The sequence below is a fragment of the Paralichthys olivaceus genome, chromosome 7 (assembly GCF_024713975.1).
Source record: "Paralichthys olivaceus isolate ysfri-2021 chromosome 7, ASM2471397v2, whole genome shotgun sequence".
In the NCBI taxonomy this organism is placed as follows: Eukaryota; Metazoa; Chordata; class Actinopteri; order Pleuronectiformes; family Paralichthyidae; genus Paralichthys; species Paralichthys olivaceus.
Genome location: NC_091099.1, coordinates 2,945,132 through 2,969,981, shown reverse-complemented (window position 1 = coordinate 2,969,981; position 24,850 = coordinate 2,945,132). Strand labels below are relative to the sequence as shown.

The following is a 24,850-nucleotide window of genomic DNA, read 5'->3' as shown; positions in this document are numbered from 1 at the left end:
TTAAGACTTCGGGAACAAGAGGCCGACGATGGCGGAGCTGGCAGCGGGAAGCCTGCCGTTAGGGGACCCGGCCTTTAACTACCAGGAACACGAGCTGAGCGAGCGACTGAAGCGGCTCTACCCGGCTGTGAACGAGGAAGAGACCCCTCTGCCCCGGTCCTGGAGCCCCAAGGATAAGTACAGCTACATCGGGCTGTCACAGAACAACCTGCGGGTCCATTATAAAGGTTAGAGAGCCGGGTCACAGGGTCTCAAATCTGCCTCTGTGCTGTTACATGGAGGGGGGGTCTTTCTCTCTCTCTTTCTCTCTCTCTCACACACACACACACACACACACACACACACACGGTATGCGATTATGTTGAGTGCGTGTATGTGTGTGTGCAGTCCTGGTAAATCTAGTCTGAGCTGCTTCTCCTGTCCTGTAACCCCGCTTTGTCTCACCGTGGAGCGGAGGAATGCCCACATGGGTGACGGTGAACTCCCCAACCCTCCACGCTCTCTTATTGTCTTTTATTTCCACCACAAATGAAATTCACCTTCACCCCCCCCCCCCCCTCCTCCCTCCATCGCCTTGTTTATTTACCGTTCATGACGTTATTCGTTTGCAGTAAACTCAACGTATGACGTCCTCCATAGTTGGAGCTCCGTCCGCAGCAATAACCACGAAGTGACATGTTGTTGTTTTTGTGCTAATGGGCTAACTAGTGGAATGTAATAAACAAGCTAACAGTGAGCTATCTCTTTAGTACAGTAGCTAGCCTTTTTGCTAACAGGCTAACGTGAGCTAACCTAGCTTGCTTCTTGTGACCAGTGTTGTGTTGACAGCAGTGTGATAAGCTGGACACAAAATGGACACAACTTGTTAGCCGTCGACAGTGCAGTTGCAGCGGTTGTTTGACACATCAAAATAAGAATAAAACGTCTGTGGTTCTCGCGTGATTTCAGTGGCAGTGTTCTGGAACTCTTCTCCAGAAATCGTATATCTTGTGTTTTTTAATGTCAGTCCGGTAACAACCGGTGCAGCTCCATGTTGATCCGCATGTTCCCTGAGCACAACAACAGTGTCATGTCCCAGGCTTCAGCAGGGAGGAGGAGGCCTCTGCGCATTATATTAGGCCAAATGTACCGATCCTGTGATAAATCCTGTGTAGGAGGCGTTTTCACAATAACAGCAACTTCACTCGTGTGACGATGCAGCCAGTCAGCCGTTCAGAAAGCTGTCAGATGGATTATTGTACGTGCTCGCTTCCTAAATCAAAACAAGGTGACATCTGTGTGAAGTGTTCTCAGTCTTGTGCCTGCTCTGTTATTTTTTGTCAGGCGACACGTCAGGGCAGCTCCCCACCCCCCAGTAGCAGGCAAGCTAGCCCTACATCTCAGGCTATGGAGATACAATCTGCTCAGAGACATTGAAAGGCCACTGTGGGTCCAGTTGGCAGTTTACATCACTGAAACATGCAGAGGACCAGCCTGTGTAGCCCATTTTGAGAGAGTTAGTCGGCACATATGCAGTATTAGTCCAGCTGTTTGTGAATAGCAAGGAAGGCCTATTATTTGATTGTCAGGCAGATGGCCTGATTAAACCCTTTAGATGATTGAATGCAAAACTGATCAGGTTTCTGCTGATCATATAAATAGTGATTCAATTTGATTAGCCTATTTTTAGCCATGCATATTTTGTAGGTGCTCTTCTGATGTCTCTTGATGTGATATGATAACACTTCAGTCATTTCTATTGAGATCCTTGCATTCTGTTTAGAGATGCCCACACACGTGTCACACTTGAGACATTGGCACAAACGATGAATGGGTGCTTGTTAAGTCAGGACAAGTCATTTCAGGTGTTGGTGACATGGCGTCACAGTGTCTTTATGTCTATGAAAAGAGCAATGATTACGTGACACTGCACAATTGTTCTGGGATGACAATATAAGTAGGTCTATTGTGTGAGATAATTTTTCTCCTTCTGGTTGTTCCAGCTCCGCTCTGTTCCTTCACCCTTGTGGTTTAGATGCTATTTTGACCAGTGTGCCAATTTTCTCAGTTCAAGGCCACACAGTATCTATCTAGTTCCTAATAGACACAGATTAATCTACAGGAGTCTAAACAGGTAGATGCACAAAGCAACACACACAAACTAACATTTCACTGAATAAATCAGTTAAGTTGTGTTTTTTTTTCAAGAATTCTAGTCAGTTAATGATTTCTTAACTTCATTCTGATGAAGGGATGATATGGTTGTTCTTTTAATAGACCTTAATGGTGCTTAAATAGAAAAACAGATACAGCTGCTTGATGGATCGGGAATAATACACTGTATATTACTAATGCGCTGTAGCAGATCCTATAGTGTTGTTTGAGCTGTTGTAAAGTATGAATTAGCATACAGTTAATAAAAATAGAGTGGCTAGTATCCACTGCATCTTTTGATCGTCCTCAAGGATGACTCCATATCAGCTGCCAGTGCTGATGTATGTTGATCATGATTTAGCTTCCTCTGACATGAACCATGAGGTTCTAAGTAGAGCTGCACAATATATCTAAAATTGACCGTCATCGTTATCATGCACAATATACGTATTGCAAAAGACTGCTTGAACTGCCAGTCCCTCTCACTCTCTTCCTTCCCCAGGAAGTAGTTTTTTTCGATAAAGCCATGTTGGAAAGGAAATAATTTTAAATTTTTCCCCCAGTGTCTGCTTAGGCTACTCACTACATGTGATCTTTGTTAGCAGCAAACCCAAAGCAGAAAGACTTTAACACTGTATACTTAAGCATTTATTTATTTATCGCAAATCATATAGTCAACGCAACATTCAACAACGTTATAGCACATCGCATGTTTTCGTATTGTGCAGCCCTAGTTCGAAGGTATCCAAAAAGTGATGTAAGCCACAGCCAGACAAAGTGAAAAGAACTAAGTCATATGCAAAAAAATGACATGTAATCATCAGGTCACCAGAGATGACTGGACATCCTCCAATCTATGGCTCTGTCTTTATATTCTGTCCTTGAAATTCACAAACTGAATAGATGACAAGCACAACCTACGTCCATCTATTGAGAACATTTGACAAAGTTCCAATGGTGAAGACAAAGCTTTTGGTCCAGTTATACAAGGACCTAATTGCTCATAGTATCAGCCCCAATGGTCCATAGTCCCAGAGCTAAATCCATTAAACACTCTGCTATGAATATGAACAGTAAAATAAAAAGATTCTGTTGTTACAGAAAGTAACATTCAAGTGCTGCTTTAGGTTAGAAATCTAAGTGCTCATTGAAGCTACACCTCAACAAGAATGGTTTCAACATGATTTGTGGCTGCATTGCAGGAAGTCAGTGAAGCCTCTGTAGATTGACTCATTTACATAAATAGGTTCTATGATGCTGCTAATATTTACACAATTATTTCTTAAAGATTGACTGGACCTGTGACCACTAGTTTTAGGGACAGTAAATAGTTTTTAATCATACCTAACCTAATAAGATTACATATTATGTTCACAGCTCGTATCATTGTTTAAACTCAATACCTCCACCAGGGAGGTTATGTCATCATTGCTGTTTTCTATTTGCACAAAAACCTCTGAACCAATTGACACTTGTTGGAAGGGTGGGGCGTGGGCCAAGGAAGAACACACTGACTTTTGTAGCGTATTCAATTCATATTTTAACATTGTGTGACAGGACGTTAGCCTTGGCGGAGGTGTGTCCGTGTCCGAGTGCCCTTCGAGTTTATTTTTGTGATGGATGTGAAACTCCTCTGAAAATGAAATCTCTTTGGTTTGTCTTGAGTTGGTAGAAAGTCTATTTAAGGTATTTATACAGTTATAACAGTTAAGACCTCTGTTAGGTCATAGTTGGTTCTGATACAGATCCACATGGGTGTCGTCTGTTGAAATAGTTGATCTGACCTCTGCTGTGATTGAAACGGAGCTGTCCCATACTAGGCAACTAAGTTCTATGTAACACTAAATGAGAAGGCAGCTGTGGCTCAGGGGGTAGAGTGTGTTGTATTTAAGACAAGCTGACTTCAACACTAAAGTCCAGACATTTTCCTTTCCACAAATCTTCCTTGAGCCGCTCTCATGTCAGAACACAAGTGTTTGAGTCAGTTGAACCCGAAACTAAAAGAATAGCTTGAAAAACAGGTGTCATATAAGTAGAAACCTGGAAATACAAGGTTCATCTGTTGGAGATATAGATTGATGATGTTGAAATTATCAAACAAGTTGCAAGAAGAGACAAGAGACTTAGTCCTCAAAGTCACATGCCATGTCCTTCGTCACGCAAACTCTACTCAGGCGCTGCACCCCTCGCCTGAATGTAATAGAAACTGTTCTGTTGTTGTGAAAGTGTCTGACCCGAACAATCTCCTACTGCCTTCTTCATAATTGAAAGATGAACTCCAGGAAATAACGGAGTTCCTGTCTGAAAACAGCATCACTGAGTTGGGGGTTGATTATGTTTTAATTGTAATAGTACTTAGCTTTCTGCTTGAGGGGCCCCAATGAATTTATAAACAGGACAGGCCTCTTTCAACACTTGACTTGTCATTGTAGGAAAAGAAGAGACGTAAATAATAAAAGAAACAATGGCTGATGTCAATTGTGCTGCTTAATTTTAGTCGTCCTGGTGTTTTGCATGCTGGTCACACCACCATGTCTTAGTGGGACACGTGAACTGAACAGAGCCATCTTTAATGTTATCAGTGACACCTTTGCTTTTCTAACTATGACAGGTCGAAATGTCTTCTCTGAAAAAGGCCTGTGGCAATTAAGATGACTGTGTAACCGTGTGACACAAGTCATGATACACTGCACCAGGACCACTTCAGGGTTCAGAGCATTAAGTTGAGCTTCACCAAACTTTGAATAAACAGGTGCACAGGTGGATGGGCACTGCACTAAAAAATGTTTGAGTGATGGTGATTCAGGTGAAACAACGATGTCATATTTCTCACCATCACTGATTTCTAGTTTTAATACCCAACATCTCGCATCTGAAGGATTTTCTCGAGCTTATGTAGCTTGCAGTCACCACAATTTTATCCTCTAGTTTTTCTGGCATCTCCTTTTATTTGTAATTATTATATAGTGATTCTATTCAGGGAACAACATGGGCTGTTGTGGCCTTTGCTGTTGCAGACTTTGCACTTCCCCCTGCTCACAGCTAATGATAGAACCTGGTGTGTGGCTGCTGTTTTCCTTGCCAGCAATTAATGTCTGACTGTGCTATGGGGTAAGAAGAACAGGATAGTGACCTTTGGTCCTTGACCTCTGGTGGATTTGATGTCACACAACAGCTGACATGTGTGACGCTGTAGAACCAAAGCCGTTTCTCAGAGAACAGTCTTGTCTCAGTATTTTAGGTCAATAACATAACATTACGTTATAGTTCATAGCCTCTGTCAACCAATAGCCATTGCCCCAGTATTTGTGTATCTTTCACCCTTACAGCCATATGTGTAAAAACATTTAGTGATCTTATGCGCCAACATTGAATGAGTAAATAATTTGTATCCACTATAATGTACGAGTGATGTACTTATGACGGTGGTGGGGGGTTGTTGTTAGAATTATTAGCCATTTCTCTTAGCCGACTGTGCAGTTGTAAAGAGACCTGTTGGCCTACTGACGACTTGTTTTTTTACAAGGAGTGGCTAAAAATAGATGGCATGAATGTTGCTGCAACCATTGGACCAGATAATCACACAAAAATCACACACATGCACGAACACATGGGTCACATGAATTTACATGTAATAAACCACCTTGGTACAACAATAAAGTGGTTAAGGTCGATTTTCCTTCATTACATTGATTTACAAGTTCATTAGTATATTTTATGTGCTAATAATGCCTTGTGAATTCTGATATACTTAAATACTATAGAATATCAGTGTCGTACTTATGAAACAAACATTTTTCGTAAACGGTTTAATCATGAGTTTAGGATTTGGGAAATCACAGTGAGCATAAATGTTACATAAAAAAGCTGCAGTATATCATTACTGTATGTCTTGATCTCAGCTGGCTGTATGTTAGTGACACACACACACACACACACACACACACACACACACACACACACACACACACACACACACACACACACACACACACACACACACACACAGTCAAACACACAGCAAAAGCCTTAAGGTGTCTGCTGACAGCCAGCTGCTTCGCTTAAGGTTTCAGCACATCTACATTTCAACATACACACACACAAACTACACACACACACACACACACACACACACACACACACACACACACACACACACACACACACACACACAATGACTTGTTATGTATCACGACAGGTGAACTCGATGGCGTGATTGCATGTAACAGATAGAGATGCACATGCTTACTGTCGAGGCTGGATTGCAGTTATACAACACACTACTGAACACTGTCATCCCTCTCAGGACCCGAGGGATTGCATAAGCAGCCATCTGAATATAGAATGACAGACAGTAATGAGTGTTGGGCTTGGATGGAGTTGGTCCAGACACAAAACGTGAGCCCAATGACCCTCTTGTTTACATTTTAACCAGTAACAGTAGGTTTTGAGCATGTTATCTTTACACACCAACATCTAGGCCATTTCTAATCTTATTATAGAAAACTCACACAAACAAAGGTATTGATTGTTGGAAGAAAATCAGTTCTACTTCATCATGAGCTTCATCTGTGCCAGACTGATCATGAAATGTCATTGCAGGTCTCAGCACATAAAGTCAAAGAGTCCGATATTATTATCCAAGATATGTGGATTGATAAGAAGCCCTAGAAAATGAGGGATGACAAAGAGGAACTTGTTCATCAAACACAGCTCGTGGAAATGTAGGGTTTAAGAAAGAAAAGCTGATGAAAGTACACTAGATGAGTAAAGTCACGGCCCCAACAAAACAATGTCACACGACTGACAAGTGACCCCTCGTTTAGAGCAATGCTATGGCTTGTGCAGGAGGCAGCCAGGCTGTGGTCAGCTGGGAGGCTGTGTTTTAAAGCCATACACTGGTATAGATTTATGACGCTTGAGGTTTTTGGAAATGTAGAAAATGTATAAATGCCCATGTACAAAAACAGAACAATTTAAACTTCAGTTTTTATGAAAGAAGTTGATACTCGTGGAGCTCTCATTTTTTTAAAGTTTTACTTCTACCCTTTGAGGATGAGTTTTTTTTCCTTTGCAATCAAAAGCTGAAGTTAGACTTGTTGCATTGCTGGTAAATCTAATCAGACAAGCATTTTGAAGATGTTAAAAACCCTTTTGTTCAGATTTTTTCAGTTGGCTTTGCCTCTTGCTGGTTTGGTCACTAAGCTCAGCCACCAACCAAACACTTTAGGTAAAACGGCCTGTCTGATCTTAGCTTTCATAGATTAAGCCATTTTCAGATGTGAACTCCAGGGTTTTGGCTGTCTCTGGAGTTTGCCTTTCACGCATGAACAATCCAGTGGGAGGTTCTCTGGGTCAGACACGTTCATAACAACAGGAACATTACCAGAACATTAATGAAAGGAGTGCCGCCTGGTTAGAGCGTGCAGGAGGCAGGATATAATGTATATATTCCACTGCAGAAATCACATGTTTTTGTGGATTCTTATCTGCAAAAACTTGATTCTCGTCATCCTTCAAAGTCAACGTCATCTTCGGCATCCTCGACATGTACGGCACCTCATTTTCATCCTGAGATATTTGTATTCTTTTGTTTTTGTTGTTTCTTCTCACTTTCACCTCTGCTGTGCGTTGGAGACATCATTAATATGCCCACTCACTTGCACTGAATTCTCTGGACATTATCCTGTTGTATTTTTACCTTTGAGAATATCACTTACATGCTGACTAAGCTTTTTCAAATGGAACTGAAAGGCACCACAGACCTTCACAGTGCACTTTGTAGATATTTAAAGATTCTTTGTTGATGTTTTGCAGCTTTACAGGAGCCTTAATTATGACATAAAATAGTGTATAGGATGAATATTTCATCACCCTGATTTCCTCTCTTATAGGTCACGGAAAGAACCACAAAGACGCAGCATCAGTGCGAGCCACACACCCAATCCCTGCTGCCTGTGGGATCTACTACTTTGAAGTCAAGATTGTCAGCAAAGGTCGAGATGGGTAAGCAAACAGAACTCTAGACTAGCTGCAGTGCTTGTGTTGTATGTGATTCTAGCCTTGGTTTAAACAGTTACTATTTCACTCATAACATTGTCACTGTGCCCAAACAACATCAGCGTCCAGTTTTCCTGCTATTAGCTCTCCTTTCCTGGTACGATGTGAGTCATGTTCAGGTCCATAGATTATTGTATTCTATAGTTTTCTGAGGAAATTATCAACTTGTTAACGAACTGATTTCACGGGCGGTTATAACATACATGTAAATGTGCATGGTAGCAGTTAACTTCTAAGAGTTGTCGTAATACGACTTTGACTATAACGTAAATTGTCCAACTGAGTCTGACTCACAAAGGCATGTGTATTGGCGGGACCTAGATACATTCAGTGCTCCATGATTGAACCAATCCAGATTGTACATTGAAGCGATTCCTTTACTGCAGTACTGATTTACCTGTGTTTTTTTTGTGTTTTGTATTTATTATATTTTCTAAGGAGTTTATGGACAGTGGTCCAGACTACTGTTGCCCAATGTCACCAACCTGTGGTCTCGAAAAGGGAAATGTGAACAGTGTTGAAAATGAATATGGTTACAGTTTGGTTATAGTTTGTCCCTTTCTAATAAAACCACATAGTACAAGTAAGCCACATTTCTACGCCTTAGCTCAACCACCTTCTGGGATTGATTTCTTTATCAGTACCAGTGGCACTGACATTACTTTGCCAGGTGTTTGGAGTCTTTGCTTTTCAACCTTGCTTTTTGACCTGTTCTTTTGTATTGGAACCAAAACTCTCCTCCATCCTCCTCCCAATAAAAGTGTCAGGTAACATAATTCACCATTAACACTCCCTAGTTCTAGTTGAGCAGCTCAGTGTTAATAGAAAAAAACAGTGTGTGTAAAAGGCATTTACAGTGAGGGAGTATCTGTGTTACTCCATAACTGTAAATAGAAAGTCCTTCAAATCAACTGAGCCGCTTCAGTTTAAACACCAGACAGTGGTGCAAATATATACAGTATAAAAGCCATGTGTTTCAATGGACCAGCAGTTGAACTTGAAAAATGTATATTTAAGTTTTAATATATAATACCTACATACAGTGGATTACAAATGCTGCACAATTGCCTTTCCTTTCTTTCCTATGGTGCCGATAGAAGCAGTGTGTTAGGAAATGCCACCATGACATTCCACTATAACATGAACTGTATGTGTATTTCTGTGTTGTGCTGCTGGACAACTAAAACTCAAAATAGGGTCAATGTGATACTGATTTTTTTTAAACTCTTCTGAGTTATGCGCAGTGCTTTGTTTGAAGATTTCTGAAAAAGACAAAACCGTTTTTTGGACATATTTGTGGAAAACCTAGTCTGTGTTTCAAATGACTGTTTGGTCTCTTTAAATGATCCAACATTTGTGAAGACCCCTCATGCTGTCAAGTCTAGTTAGTTGGTGACTACGCTAACAAGCCACAACTTGGAACGTGAAAGCTAGTTAGACTTGCGTGGTAACATTAGCACCTATTGTCTGTATGTATTATGTTCTCTGAGGGTACTTAAACACAGTATAAGTACCATTGTCACGCCTCTGCACACTCACGGTGCTTGTTACACACAACAGAAAATACAACATAAAATAAAATGAATAAAAAGTCTGGTAAGGTTACACAAAGAAGGGAATGCTTTAAATAGATGACACAAATTTCTTAATTTATAGCAATTACTATTTTAAACATAACAAATTAAGCTATTTTCTATAATTCATATTTAATTTGTTTCAACCGCAAAACAGATTTAAATAAAGAATCTTAATGCAATACCTATAGTTGATATGGATCCAAAACAAGTCTGTCTGTTGCCACCTCTTAGAACTGATACTTGTGCCAGACATGTTGAGTTTCAATGTATTGTACAATACAGAGTTATGGAGTCTGTATTCCCGTATTAGTTAGACTAGCATGGCCCATGCCACAGGGACGAATCAGTATGTAAATTACATTAGCGGAATGACATTGTAACTGTGTATAGAAAAGAAACTTGCAACTGTAAGCAGGCGAGGAAAAAAAAATGCCATTGCTATTATTATCACATTGTGCACATCAGCCACTTTGGTAGGTGCCTTAAAGCAAAAGCCAGGATTATGAGTCAGTTCTGTCCAATGAGCATCCCAGTGTACCTTGTAATCAGTTTGTCAGCCATCTACTTAACTACCCACCAACCAACAAACCAATCAAGCAACTAATCACTCAATCAATGAGTCAACTAATCAATCAGAGCAGGAATCTCTGTTTTTCTATCGCTTGAACATTGGTTCTACCTCTTTTATCACTTGGGTAACCTCTATCAGAAAAACACCTGTAGCCATAGTGGTGGTGCCAGGGATGGTTGTAAGGGTGGGCTTGGCTCTCCACTACGGCGCAGAATCAGAACTCAAGACATCTTCCATTCCATAGCCTCAACTGCTGTAACACCACTGTCCTTCCCTCCTCTATTTACCAATTGATGAAAAAGCAGGGAGCTTGCAAATAATCCAACCCTGACCATAAATTTACAGCTTGTCTTTGAGCAATGACAGAGAACTGAGTCTATGCCAGACAGGTTCAACTGACAATGTCAATATTTCAATTGAGCAAATGGCTTCTTCTTTTCCTGTTGCTTTCTCAAGCTTGCGTATATGAAAAGGATGCGGGCAGAAGAGCGATCCTGGTGTGAAAGACCTAGCTTCAACTCTCACTGTCACTTTTAATATTTAAACTCCCCTATACATTCCACTCTGCTGTAACTAGTTGTCAAAATTAGGATATGGAAGGAGATCAGAGAGTTACCTCTATGCAACCTGCATCAAACGTTGATCTAGAATTTTATCTGAGTGTTCTTTTAAAGTGACCATGAGGAAAGCACCAAAACATCTAAATTACTTTAAGAACCTGAAGGAGCTGATACCCTTAGCGTTTGCAGATATTTTAAATTGTCGGTCTCAGTAATGTGTCAGTTTTTCTTCCTGTGTTTTCAGATACATGGGCATTGGCCTGTCCGCCCAGGGAGTCAACATGAACAGACTGCCCGGTGAGTAACATGTGAATGATATTTCCATAACATACAGAAAAGGATAGGTAACCATTAGTTTGAGTGATCAATACAGATATTAATTTAAGGATGTTAGAATTGATGCAAAGATGATGGAACAAGAGTCAATGGTTGGAGCAATCAGTGAGATTGGGTGAAAAATAAGGATGCCCAAGGTCAGTCAACATAAACACAGAGTGTATGGTGAGTTCTTCATTACGCCAACATCCAGCAATAACATCAGCTTGCTGGTGTGGAGCCACAATTTCAGCCACTTAGCCCAACAGACCAGTGCTTTGGCAAGCTGAGGCGAACAATGTCCTGCAGCGCTCTCTTCTTTTGTTCAACTTTGGTTTCACACAGGAAAGTCTGCACACTACAATTAGGCACCTCTGAAAGGGGTGGCCAAAACCATGAGCCTAAACATTTGTAGTTACTTATAGGGCAACATGTTTAGCCCTCTGACCCCATTGGGTCAGATTACAATCAACCATTGACATTGCTGTGAATGTGTTAGGGTTAGGGTTAACATCACAGACTATGGACGGTTCCTATCAACAATATAAGCACTGTAGCTTGGTATCAATATGTACAGATTATGTAGAGACAAGATATGAAGGTAGATTTGACGATTGAAGAAAGAGAAATGGATTGCGTGGATATTAAGAGTAGCTGGCAATGTGCCAACATTTATGAGATTTGAGGATGAGAGTGGAACATGATGATGGCGTGTGGCACCGCTGGGTTTGGTTTGTGTGTTTGGGCTGAGCTGTCTGACGCTGCAGAAAGAAGACATGTCAGGACATGTCACTGAGCAGTCATGGATCAGTGACCGATGATGTTGACCTCAGGATGATCTGGTTTAAGACCAACTTTGCTTCTCACTCTTCACTGATAGATTCCTCATTAGTTTACATGGAAAATATTTTATTTTTGGTTACAGGACTTTTGGGGAATATAATATACATGTATAATATTCCCCTACTTATCTAAAGCTGTTGTTACACCAATTCACCTCACAAAAACGGCCATTTAGTGGAAGTGATCCCTCATTTATTTATTCATTAGAAATTACTAAATCAGTATATCTACATTTATTCTCACATGAAGCAACCATAACATTTACTGGATTATTTGTCGGTAAAACTTAAGTAAGCACAAACCAGCATAAAACATATTTTGGTTTTAAAAGAGAGGCCAGAAACTTATTATTTCACTTGTACAGAAAATTATGGACGAAGTCAGCACATAAAAGGCCAAGATATCTTTTCAAGACCTTTCTAAATTCTCTCGGGATAAATGTGCCTAGTGTGGTTTTCTTGTAAACCCAGAAACTGTGTTTATGTTAATTATTACTGTTTGACCTTGAGATCTGATATCAATTCATTAAATTATAATTATGATATTTAATTGAATTGTACATTTTAAACACTTGTTCAGCAGTCGTCTTTTATCCTGCTTTTGGTGGATCGCTATGTGTTTTACCTTGTGACTAACTGTCCATCGGCAGAATAACATGTAACCAGCATATGTGCTTAAGTGCTGTGTCCATTGCCCCTCAACAGGCTTCCAGATGTTTGGCCAGTTAGACGAGATTGTGCCGTTTAAGTGACCTGAGTTTATATTCCCTGTTTCTATCAGAGACTCAGTTGAGGGGTCACATAACAGACAGCATAACAGTTTGAGATAATTAAGGACTTTATACCTCTGTCACATATTCTACCAATACTGGCAAAGACTCCTCCATTTCAATCGTCATGGCTGCTCCATTCATCTCTAGCAGACATTTTCTTATGTATAAAACTGTTTTGATAGGCTAGTTGTAGTTATGATGAGTAAACTGACTTTAATGTGTGAAGTTGTGGCGATTTTTGTATTTTTTGAGAAATCTAGCTTTAAACAGTAAATGTAGGGATAAATATAGATATATTGTGAACCTTGACCTATATTGTTTTTTCCACTAACTTTATTTATGTAAGATAAGATAGTCCTTTATTGATTCCCATGTATTACAGCAGCCCATGTACGGAATAAATACAGGTAAAAAAAGAATAGAATAATACAACAATTAGACAGAAAAACAATGACAGAAAATGAATGTAGTCCATAGGAGGAAGCATAGTAGCCATATAGCAGCCGAGGGCCTGACTAAAGCCCTGTGGCTCCCCCAACCAATCAGACTACAGCTCTGCCCTGACCAATCACATTGTGGGTTTTCCAGGCCTGTCTGGGCCCATTTGAACTGCTTATTGAAGAGTCAAGATCTGTCCGCTGACCGAGGTTTGTGGAATGCTGTGGACACTGGGCCAGCCAGTTCAGCAGACTCTAGATACACACACACACACACACACACACACACACACACACACAAAGATCATTCTTTCCGCTCTCTTCTTGATTCACATGTGTCGAATGTCACACAAAGGGTGGAACAGCGTGGAACAGCGCTGCGTGGACGGACGTGTTTTCCAAACCTGCTCACACGTTTGGTTATGAAAATATTTTTGGTTGCTAGGATTCCACTACAGATGGTCTGTGGCCCTGGTAGACAGATTACGGTTGATTGCCTTAACTCTGACGGACTCAGTGTGTTTGTGTGGCAGTGTGTGTTTGTTATCAACTCTGTGGATTTATCTGTGTGTGTGTTCTGGACTCAATGATTGCATCTCTGGTTTGTGGTTAGTCACCACTCATCTGTGCATCAATGTGTGTTTGTGCACACTTTAATGGTCATTTGCTCACAGCTTATGTGCTGGTGAGCCCTTATATTTGTTTTTTGTTTTGATTTATAGTTATTTATAATATAAATTCATTTAATTATATTTCTTAGTCATGAGGGTTTAGTAACATTTAGTAACTTAGTAACAATAGTTGCCAAATTTAGAAAAGAAAAATATACAGGCTGATATTTGGATAACTGAATTTTTTTTTACAAATATAAGCATTGGTCAGGCTCTAATATATAATATTATAGTGTGTGTGTGTTGTGTGTGTCTTTAATAGTACAATGTTCTCCACTGCTGACCTCTGTGTCTGATCCTGCTGTGGAGGCCTGCCCATTTCATTAGCATGTTGGAGCAGTGAGCCTGGCTTTAGAGGCAATATCCCTGTCAGCAGATTAATCTAATACCTCAACACACACCCACACAAACAGAAGTGTATATGCACACGTACACAAAGGAATGCACATAGAGACATAGATGCACTCCAGTGAAAAGAAACACCCCTAACACTCTTGAAATAATACAAACACTATTACAAATCCACACATTTGGCTTAAGTTAATTCTTTTTTTTCCATGCTACACTTATACACATATACAACTACACATCTAATATCTCGGCTCACCCACGACCTACTTTCACTAACCCCGCTTTGGTTTTTGGCAAGGACAGACGAGCTATGATTGAGGAGAGACACTGAGAGAGCAGCAGCGAGCCGAAGCAGAGTGCTAGCGGGTTCAGGTCCTTTTCACCTCGGTCAGTACCGGAGCAGGAATTCCTGCAGAACTGGATAAGCGTAGAACTTGAGGCTCAGCAGACTGACTGTCCAGATAACTGAACGTGAAGCTCTGATGTTGGAAAATGTGGGCGTTTCCTCCTCTTGGTGTGAAAGGATCTCAGAAGCTGTTGGCTTGTTTTGTTTTTTCATACAGAAATCACAATGATACCATGTCTTTGAGTCCATTCTTCTGATTTACTAGACATGAAGCAGCCAGTTTGGATTCACTAGACTGAAGCAACATTTCTTTTTGTGAGAAAGACGTTTGGTGGTGTAACATTTCTGCTCTTTACTGAAATGCTATTCCGATTGTTGTGCTTCAGCTTTGGGGAGGGAATCTGTCCGGAGTCAGCTCAGGATTTGTGTAAACGTATTCCTCTTGGATAGACAGAATGCCGGACACATGTGGCCCTGCAGGGATTTCTTTACAGCCTCTTAGAGGGAGGTAGATAAATATATAAAGGTTGTTTGAGGTCAGACTACAGGCTCCTCATGCTGCATGTTCATAGTTGAAGATAATAATGTTGAGTGTGCAGCATATCACTGGCATTTTCACCTCGGATCATCACATTCAAAGGGCCTGGTAACGAGAGTCATGCAGATTTTTTAATGCAGTGTCTTGATAGTTTCTACAGTAATTTAACTTTGAGAAATCCCAGATGAATGTAGAAATGCATACATATATATATATACAAAGGTCTGTAATTTACTTTCAAATTCTTCACTATTTCCCAGGAAGTTTAATTCAAACAAATATTTACTGATGGAGTAATTATTATATGTGAAATTAGAATTGTTGCATTTATTTTTTCAAAACTTCGTAAATATTGATCATTTGTAACTGGAAACTAATTCCTATATGTTCAATTTAGTGGGAGAGGTATTCAGATCTTTTACTTATAAAAGTAGTAAACTTCAAGGTAGATAAATGTCCTGCATTAAAAAGGTTTCACTGAGAAAAAGTACATAAGTATAGGAAACATACACATGTCCACACAGAGAGTTTAATCTTTGAATCAGATCACAAACACACTGCTTCATTTAAAATTGTCTCAGGCCAAAAGGGAACCATTGCTCTAGGTTACACTAGCAATTAAGTGTAATATATTAACTTGAACTGGGCCAATAGGCTGTTTTTAATGGCTGACACCAAAAAGACATTTTTACACTTCCCAGAAAGAACACCACACGATATCAATAAAATGAATGTCTGAACTCTATTTTATCAGCTTCAGTCTCAGGGTCTTGATGTTCTGCATGCTGGTCGACTGTGTCCAACACCAGCACATTTGTTGTGGTACTTAGATGAAGCCTTTATTACTGTTATCATAGACAAGTTAATTCAGTTTGAATAAAAGTCACATACATGTGTGTCAGTACCAGCAGGAACAAAATCAAAAGTAGTTTAATGAGCAAATGCTGACATCTTCTCTCCCTCTGTCCTGGTTCAGCCTCCTGTGCTGCTGTTCCTGCAGTGACTCACCAGTTTCTTTACACAGACAGACATGGTCCCCCTGTTGGTTATTCATGGCACTGCATCACATGCCAAACAGTCAGAACGTGTGTGTGTGAATTTTCATGAGAAGCCTCACAGGCAGTGGTAGTCAGATGGGAAAATGTGAGCAGCAGTAGCCAATGAGTAAACGTCTCCGCCGCACTTGCTCGCAGCAGAAGCCGTGGTTGAGAGTGACCTCGAGCGAGTCACTTCACCTCAGACGCTCTGGTGAAATCAGAAACTGTTAATATGCTTGACGTGTGCAGTATCCGACTGCTGTGAAACAACATGCAGACTTATCCTCCTCCTCTGTCGTTGGTTTGACTCGGACGTCTGACTAACGGCACATTTTTCACAAGAGGTCAAGTATAAAATAAAACATTAATCCTAATCCCTGTGCTGTTTTAGGATGGGACAAGCACTCATACGGTTACCACGGAGATGACGGCCACTCCTTCTGCTCCTCCGGGACCGGCCAACCATACGGCCCGACATTCACCACGGGCGACGTGATTGGCTGCTGCGTTAACCTCATCAATAACACTTGCTTTTACACCAAAAATGGCATCAGTTTAGGTTGGTCAACCTGATGTGTATTCATATACGTCATACATTTAACTACATATGTTTTTTTAAGTTTTACTTTGTTGACTGAGCTTGGTGCTTTTCACATACATTTAACTTTAACTGTTTGTCCTTTCATTTTTTAGGTGTAGCCTTCACAGACCTCCCTGTAAGTATCCATAACTAAGTATTAATTACTGATTTCACTTCTGATTCAGCAACTGTCCATGAAAACGCAAATCCATATCAGCCTTTTTATCCAACTGCACTTAATGCAATGTCAATCTGTCATAATTAGTCTGATACTGGACTATAAATACAAGAAATAATCTCTGGTGCAGCATTTTTCAATAATTTATAAAACAATGAAATTCTAAAAACAACATAAACGCTCACTGCTCTAACCTGAATTATTGTCTTGTCTTAATTATAACAGCCCAACCTGTACCCCACTGTGGGCCTTCAGACACCGGGTGAGATCGTAGACGCTAACTTTGGCCAGCAGCCGTTTGTGTTCGACATCGAGGACTACATGAGCGAATGGCGGGCCAAGATCCACGGCATGATCGCTCGCTTTCCCATAGGAGAGAGGCTGGGAGAGTGGCAGGCCGTCCTGCAGAAGTAAGACCCGCAACCACTTCCCACAACTTCCCAATCACACACACACACACACACACACACACACACACACAATATATCATTGTGTTTTCTTTAGAGTAAAAGTTTGGATATCCTGACTTGTTGTCCCAGTTATTTGAGGTCAAGATCTGGAACACTGGGTCCCAAACAAACAAACATATCAAACTAAATACATTATAAAACTGTTAACATTAAGTCAAATGGCCAAATGGGAAAGCCACAAAAAAACAAACATTTTTTTAATGTATTGTCCATAGTATGGTGTCCAGCTACCTGGTGCACCATGGGTACTGTGCCACCGCAACAGCCTTCGCCAGAGCCACAGAGACCATGATACAAGAGGACCAGACGTCTATAAAGAACAGACAGAGTGAGTGAACAAATCAAATGAACACAAATTAACTCACATCTTCACTTGATTTGTGGCAAATATCACAAACTCTGAAGTCATTGAACAGCATAAAGGAAAGTTCTGTGTTGTTGGTAAAATGAAACCGCCTGGAATAATTCCAGCAATCTTTTGGTCAGTGGATAGATGGACTCCCTGCCGACTTTCAGTGGATGCTGTGGGAGTTGTTTGGCCCTTGTGACCTGTGGCCTCTTTGAATGACGCACTGGCCTCTTATCAAATGTGATCCATGACGAAAGCTTCCTTTTGATTAATATTCTATAAATAGCACCTTGTGTCTTTCGTCCTAAAGGAATACAAAAGCTGGTGCTTGCAGGACGCGTGGGTGAAGCCATAGAAGCTACTCAGCAACTTTATCCCGGCCTGTTAGAGCACAACCCCAACTTACTATTCATGTTGAAGTAAGTAAATGAGTTTTGTAGTTTTAGATCATGTATGTATCATATGTATGTATCATGTATCATATCACCTGTAAAACTATCGACTGATTCTCTACCTACACCTGTCCATGTTTGCTCAGCGAGACACGTCTCATGTATACGTAATTTCCGAGCATTGACCAGTAACACAAGTGTGTTCTGCTCTGTAGGTGTCGTCAGTTTGTGGAGATGGTGAACGGTACAGACAGTGAGGTTCGCTGCTTGACCATTCGCTCCCCTAAGTCCCAGGACAGTTACCCCGGCTCACCCAGCCTCAGCCCCCGTCACGGAGCCAGCAACACACACCTGCACACTGGAGGTACACGTGCAACACAAAGTACAGATATATTGACAAAATACAGAAAAACATCCAAACAAGATCCGTGTTTTTGTTTTCTCTCCACTCGTCACCATCCTCCTCCGCCCAGGAGCGGACAGCCCTACCTGCAGTAACGGGGTGACTCCTCCCAGTAAGTCAAAGAGCCACGGTGGCGCAGGTAGCAGCAGTGTCAAATATCCCAGCGCGTCCTCTTCCGCATCCTCATCCACCTCCTCCTCCCCTTCCTCAGTCAACTACTCTGAGTCCAACTCCTCCGATTCCACCAAGCCACACAGCGCCAACAGCAACCAGGAAACCAGGTGAGACGTCCTTTCAGTCCCGAGCATAAAAGCTGAATTTTATTTTTCTGTAGTTTATATTGCATTTGCTCATATTTGACTATACAAAGACCAACATGTGTGTCCGTGTGTGTTTCTTTGTGTGTGTGTAGTGACAGTGAGATGGAAATAGAAGCAGAGCACTATACCAACGGGGTTGTTGAAGGCTCCTCTGCGCGGATCATGAATGGCACATACAAACATGAAGAGATCCTTCAGCCAGACGACAACAGCATCGGCAATGGGGTCACAGGTACACACACCCACACACACCCACATACACACACACACACACACACACACACACAAACACACAAACTTAACATAATCCTGTAACTTTTTTACTTTTGTCCTGTCGTCTGTTATTTATTCTTCCTTACTTTTTCTCTTATTGTATTTTCTATTTAAACGCATGTGTGTGTTTCTCTGTGTTTTTGTGTGTGTGTGTGTGTGTGTTCCTCTGTGTTTTTGTGTGTATGTGTGTGTGTTGCCAGCAGATGAGAGTTGTAGTAATGGCAAACAGCTTTGTGGAGGGAACCAGGCAGCCACAGAGAGGATGATCCAGTTTGGACGGGAACTGCAGGCACTCAACGAACAGCTGTGCCGCGAGTACGGCAAAAATGCCACGCACAAGAAGATGTTACAGGTACACACATATTGCACGCAGGCTTGACCTCGACAATCAGCTTTGCAACAACTACAAGAAGTGGAGCAATGTTTGATTCAAGTGATGTCCTGACTGTCGTACAAAGACAGTTTACAGGAAATTACTTTGCACTTCAGATTATGTCCTGATTCATAAGCAGCCAACTAATAGAAACTGTATGATAATGAACTTTGCTGTGGCTCAGGATGTACAGCAGCTTCATCCATCACCCAGAATGTCTGTGGCTTGATCCTCAGTTCCTACTGTCCTCATTCCAAAGTGTCCTTGGGCTAGATACTGAACCCCAAATTGCCCCTGACGGTTGTGCCGGCAGCTTGTGTGAACAGACAAAGTGCAGCACATAGTAAATGGCCACATTTCCAGAAAGTAATTTTTAACCACTAGGGGGCAGAAAGACTCCAAACCAAGTGCCTGAAACTGGCCTGATGTTCTGTACAGTCCTGTAGATTTAGTTTATTAAGCTGTCACCCAAGTAGTTTCAGGGCCAGTTGATGCATCTACTGCAAAAATGTATGTACCGTGGTGTTGTACTTATACTGCTCTCTGTCTGTGTAGGACGCGTTCAGTCTGTTAGCATACTCCGACCCATGGAACTGCCCCGTTGGCCAGCAGTTAGATCCCACGCAGAGAGAAGCACTCTGCTCTGCACTCAACAGCGCCATACTGGGTAAAGAGCACACAGACACGTACTGTAATACACTGATGCATGTTTCTTCAAACTACACCTGTAGCTTTTTGTACTGCAACACCACTGTAATGTAAATTGTATGTGGGAGAGCGAGACAGAGATGTTTTGTCTGCCTGTAGTTGCAGCCAGTGTCTCCTGACATATACGATTATTGGAGATTTTAAACAACATATAGTCAACCTGTGTGTTTCTCTCAGCACACATTAGAGCACTACAATGATTCTGCAGTGTTCTCATCTCTTTGATTGTTTTCATTCTCTTTAACAAATCTCCACATCGAGAACATTTCTGATATGTTGTGAAACAGCTGTTTTGCTCCAGCCTGATTTTGTTCCTCCTGCTCTAGAGTCCCAAAACCTGCCTAAGCAGCCTCCGCTGATGTTAGCGCTGGGTCAGGCCACAGAGTGTGTTCAGCTCATGGCCCGAGTCCGGTCTGGTTCCTGCTCTTTCGCCAGAGTAGACAACTTTTTGCACTAGCCCCGGTCCAGGTGAGTGAATAATGGACTTAATCTGGACAAATCTTGTTTCTGATCAGCTGGTAGTAAAATGTATATGTATATAGTGTATATAGTTCGATATTCTCAAAGAAGGAAGTAAAAATACCGAAACATTACATCAATGCTACAAATGTAAGTGCAAGCTGTTACTGCTACACTCATTCATCACAGACCTTACCCATGTCTCCACAGGTTAATGTTAAGTAGCACTGAGAGAAGGCATGTCCAGCAGGTAGTTGTCATGGCGACGGAGGAAAGAGCATGCGTGTGATTGGTGTGTTTGGCTGTCCTTCAGACCGAATCAGCGGCGCAGACAGAGGAGCAGAGAAGAACGTGACAGAGAAGAAAGCTTCCTTTTAATTTAGTATTATCAAACAAAGAAATGTGTGACACTATTTAAAGATAATTAATTATTATTCTGTTTATCTAGCCTTTCTTTTTTTTTAGTTCTTTTTTGTCAGTTTGTTGTGCTCATCCTGGACAAAAACTAAATTGTAAAACCCCCTTATTTTATTCTTCTGTTTTAAAGGGTGGACTTTGATTCCCTACAATCAGTATTTTACTCACGTTGTTGTTGTTCACCATATCACAGACCACAATACTCACAGCTGGTTACCACGGTGACCCTCACAACTGTAGGTCACCTTAACAAAACCTGAAGTATATTACGTCATCTTTAATAAAATATAAGAGCCAGACAGACTCTGCAGCGCAGCCTTTTATTCCCCTGAAATATCCACCTTGAGAAGTGCATTCATGTCTTAAAAAAGCCGGCTGAGCAAAAAAGTCCTCAGCATGAAAAACACCTCTGATTGTGTGGAGGTGGTCAAGGCTGATGCAGCAAAGTAGTAAACACTAACCGACAGAAAATGGACTGATGTCAGACTGAAGAGAGCAGCTAGTCGTTTTGATAATTTGGAAACACAGAATTTTAGTTTCGTTGCCAGAACCTGTTAAGAAGAAAATATCAGGTTAGTCGTCTCATCCTGAAACATAATTGAAGTGGCTTTGTTGCAAACTCTGCCAGTAACCAGGGGGAAAGGGTGACGACCAGTGATTAAATTGGATTATTCGAGGTGTCAAGGCCTTAGATTTTGCTGGAACTACCACAGCATCGACCACAGTGATGTGGCTGCAGTCCGCAGAGCTCGGCTCCGGCTGCACCCGCAACACCTGCTGTCGCCTAACGCTATTATCACGGTCACCTTGATGCCAGCATAAAGAAAATCACAATCAAAGACAGACTAACAAGCCCAGGTTGCGTATGGGTAGAATTCACCCAAGGGGTCTTTTTCTTTAATATCATCCCGTCTGACTCGCTCTGTGCATGTGCTGCTGCAATTAGAGCCTAACAAGAGATAAAATCATTGCAAAACAGGAGGCTTTTAATTTCAGACTGACTTTGTGAAAATGAAAGCACAGCCTTTGTTTTGTTTCAATCTCAAACCACGTATGCTAAGATGGATGACGCGTCTGCACTTCCTCTAGTATCCAGAAATGAAGCCAAAATATCTCTGCACCAGGACACAAAGGTATTCACCCACTCTACGCGACGATTGTCACAGGAAGCAAACGTACCGGGGTGACCGGGCTCTTAGCCAGCAGGGGGCAATCAAGACACTGTCACTTCATCCAACTCTATAAACAGTCTGTTTCCAACCACTCACACAGCCTCAGAACCAGACCTGTGTGTTTTAAAAAGTTCTCTTCTCGCACAGATAACTCCATTTCTCTAACAACCGTAAACCTAACTTGACTATGTCCTGTTGTCCTGTTAATTAGGACGTAGTCAAGTCTAATGTTATTTACAATGTGTAGCCTAAAACCACAAGATTGTCCCAGAATGTTTTTCACCCCTGTACGATAACGATAAGAAGGTTCGCTGCCGGCCACTATGAGATTTACAAAGAAGTCGTCACAGAGGTTTGAATTGTAGAGCCACTGTAACAAAACTACCAAATACCTAAACTATATAAAACACAGCTGAAGCCTCGTCTGTGAGCCACTCCTCACTGTCTTCAATATTAAATAGAGAAATAAATAAATTGAACCCATACATTATATTAATTTCACTTAGCCCCTTAACTTTGAACCTCCAGCTCCTCTCGTCTACACGACATCTCGTGAGTCTGGATTTGTCACCTGGCATCATAGTGAAAAGCACAGACTGTGAATAAAGATGGTTTCCACGTTTCCACTTCCTCCCAATGTACGAACATCTTGTGTCTCAAAAATTACAGAAACCATCTTGGTTTTTTTTTTAGTTTGGCCCATGTCACATCTGTTAACATGGAGGAGGTGAAGTTTATTACCTTTACTGCAGTCAAGATATTTTGGCTTCACTTTTGGGGGGGGGGGGGGGGGCTCTCATGTCATCCATCTTTATTCACAGTCTATGATGAACAGCCAGATTTTGTTTAAGAATTTATAATCAGATAAATCAATTATTTAAATGATCTTTTAAAATGATTGTGTATTAACTTCCCTCGGTCGTTGTATCTGAATAGATTGTGGTTCACGGTCAAATTACAACTCTGACTCCACTGCTCACCACCTCAATTCTTTAATTGGGTCTTGATATGAAAAGATTTATTTTATTTTAAACTTCCGTTAAACCCCTCAGATGTATCTGTCGTAAAACGTTTTTTTTTTTTTTTCCCATCTCATGTTTTACACAGAACTTCATTTTCTACCAAATAGCAATGACTGAATGTTGTCTGACTCGTGGCTCCAACCTGAGGTGTATATTTCCGTTCAAGAGAGATTTGAATTCTACGGCAAAGAAACGTGGATAAACACTGAAGTACAGTATGTTTGCAGTGTGAGGTTAACTACAGGTCAAACTGTTTCTTTAGTCACACCGTCTGCGATAATAGGAACTATTCTAACAAGTATACATAGAGTGCATACTTGACATCTGCTTCTACAGCTGTAAAGGACTTCTGTTACACACACACACACACACACACACACACAAACACACACAAACACACAAAAGAACAACCTCATACCTGTAGGGACCGAGTCTCCCAGCTGTCCTTTGTGTTTGAGCCTGAGCTGCGTCTCAGCGCTGTTACCACGCACCCTTCCTCTCCTCCCATTGACACTGATGTGATCAGTGATTGTTTTAAGGAATAGGAGGGATGTGAACAGTTTTTTGGAAACGGGCCCCTCGAGGCCTCCGAAGCCACGTGGACTTCTTCCCAAGAGGCCGCAGGAATGGATTTAGTCATTGCAGACAAGCTGTGCACAGTTGACTTCTATCATGATTTTAATTTCTTATTTTGACTTTTGAGTTTTAGAAAAGATAAAGAACAAAAAAAAACAAACAATTGTGAGATGAGTTACCCTCTACTTAGCATGACTTTTAAAACCTTTAAAACAATATAAAAAAAAAAAGCAAAATGATAATTGAAAAAAATACCTATGTACTGGAAACATGTTAAAGAAGAAATATTGTATTCTGTTTAATTTTGACAGACTTATTTTTATTAAAATACACCCATAAGCATATGACTGATCTCCTGTTTTTATTTGGTGTGGTTTTTTTTATTTATTGTGGATAAGAGACGACAAACCTCTAATGGGCCAGTGCAGCATTGTTTAAATTAATTGCTGTTGTCAACCCACACAAAGCAGTGTCAGAGTCGCTCATATAAAAATGTGGGAACATCAATAGTTCCTGAAGCTACAGCTGTTTGTTTTTTTTTCCTCTTGTTTTACTCTCGACTCTGAGACTTGAACTGCGGAGACGTCACAGCGTCGTTTCTGGGGTCAAGGCCACAATAGACCAGAGGCAGAAATAACATGAAACATAGAGAAATAGATTCAAATACTCTTCAACATCTTCGGGTGATAGTTGGTGATGGCAGGTGAGGCTTCTCAGCTGTCACCAGGTATAAAAAGATAAATAAAATATATTTTAGATACTTCATTCACCACTTTGTTTATATAAATTATTGGCCTATATAAACCACACAGTACTTCATGTTAAAATAAAAAGGTCAGCATGTCTTAAAGCAAGACCTTAGATTTACAGCAGTATAAAAACAACGCTGTGTTTGAGTGAGCAACAGTAATTCACTGAACTCTGGATGTGAGAGCTCATATTGTTTA

At 41.0% G+C, this 24,850-nt stretch overlaps 1 protein-coding gene across 7 annotated transcripts; it reads left to right on the top strand.

Moving 5' to 3' along the window:
* Window positions 1-28: 28 nt before the first annotated feature.
* ranbp10 (RAN binding protein 10) lies at window positions 29-24,247 on the top strand. Of its 7 annotated transcripts, none has more exons than XM_020104898.2 (16): window positions 29-227; window positions 8,028-8,139; window positions 11,146-11,198; window positions 16,603-16,770; window positions 16,905-16,927; window positions 17,195-17,379; window positions 17,655-17,767; window positions 18,099-18,207; window positions 18,396-18,544; window positions 18,654-18,695; window positions 18,795-18,864; window positions 18,996-19,135; window positions 19,380-19,528; window positions 20,105-20,216; window positions 20,584-20,725; window positions 20,927-24,247. In XM_020104898.2, exons 1-15 carry the CDS (start codon window positions 29-31, stop codon window positions 20,712-20,714), a joined length of 1,755 nt encoding a protein of 584 aa, XP_019960457.1. In that variant the 3' UTR covers window positions 20,715-20,725; window positions 20,927-24,247. The 7 variants fall into 7 exon arrangements, with proteins under 7 accessions (XP_019960457.1, XP_019960456.1, XP_069384890.1 ...); XM_020104897.2 differs by having other exon boundaries at window positions 19,377-19,528; XM_069528789.1 differs by having other exon boundaries at window positions 21,030-21,432.
* Window positions 24,248-24,850: the final 603 nt, after the last annotated feature.

Excerpts from the sequence above, each read along its gene's own strand:
- ranbp10 (XM_020104893.2), top strand. The coding sequence starts at position 29 with ATGGCGGAGCTGGCAGCGGGAAGCCTGCCGTTAGGGGACCCGGCCTTT. Across the intron at positions 18,208-18,395 it reads AACTTACTATTCATGTTGAA|GTGTCGTCAGTTTGTGGAGA; the intron begins GTAAGTAAATGA and ends TCTGCTCTGTAG. Across the intron at positions 20,217-20,583 it reads ACTCAACAGCGCCATACTGG|AGTCCCAAAACCTGCCTAAG; the intron begins GTAAAGAGCACA and ends CTCCTGCTCTAG.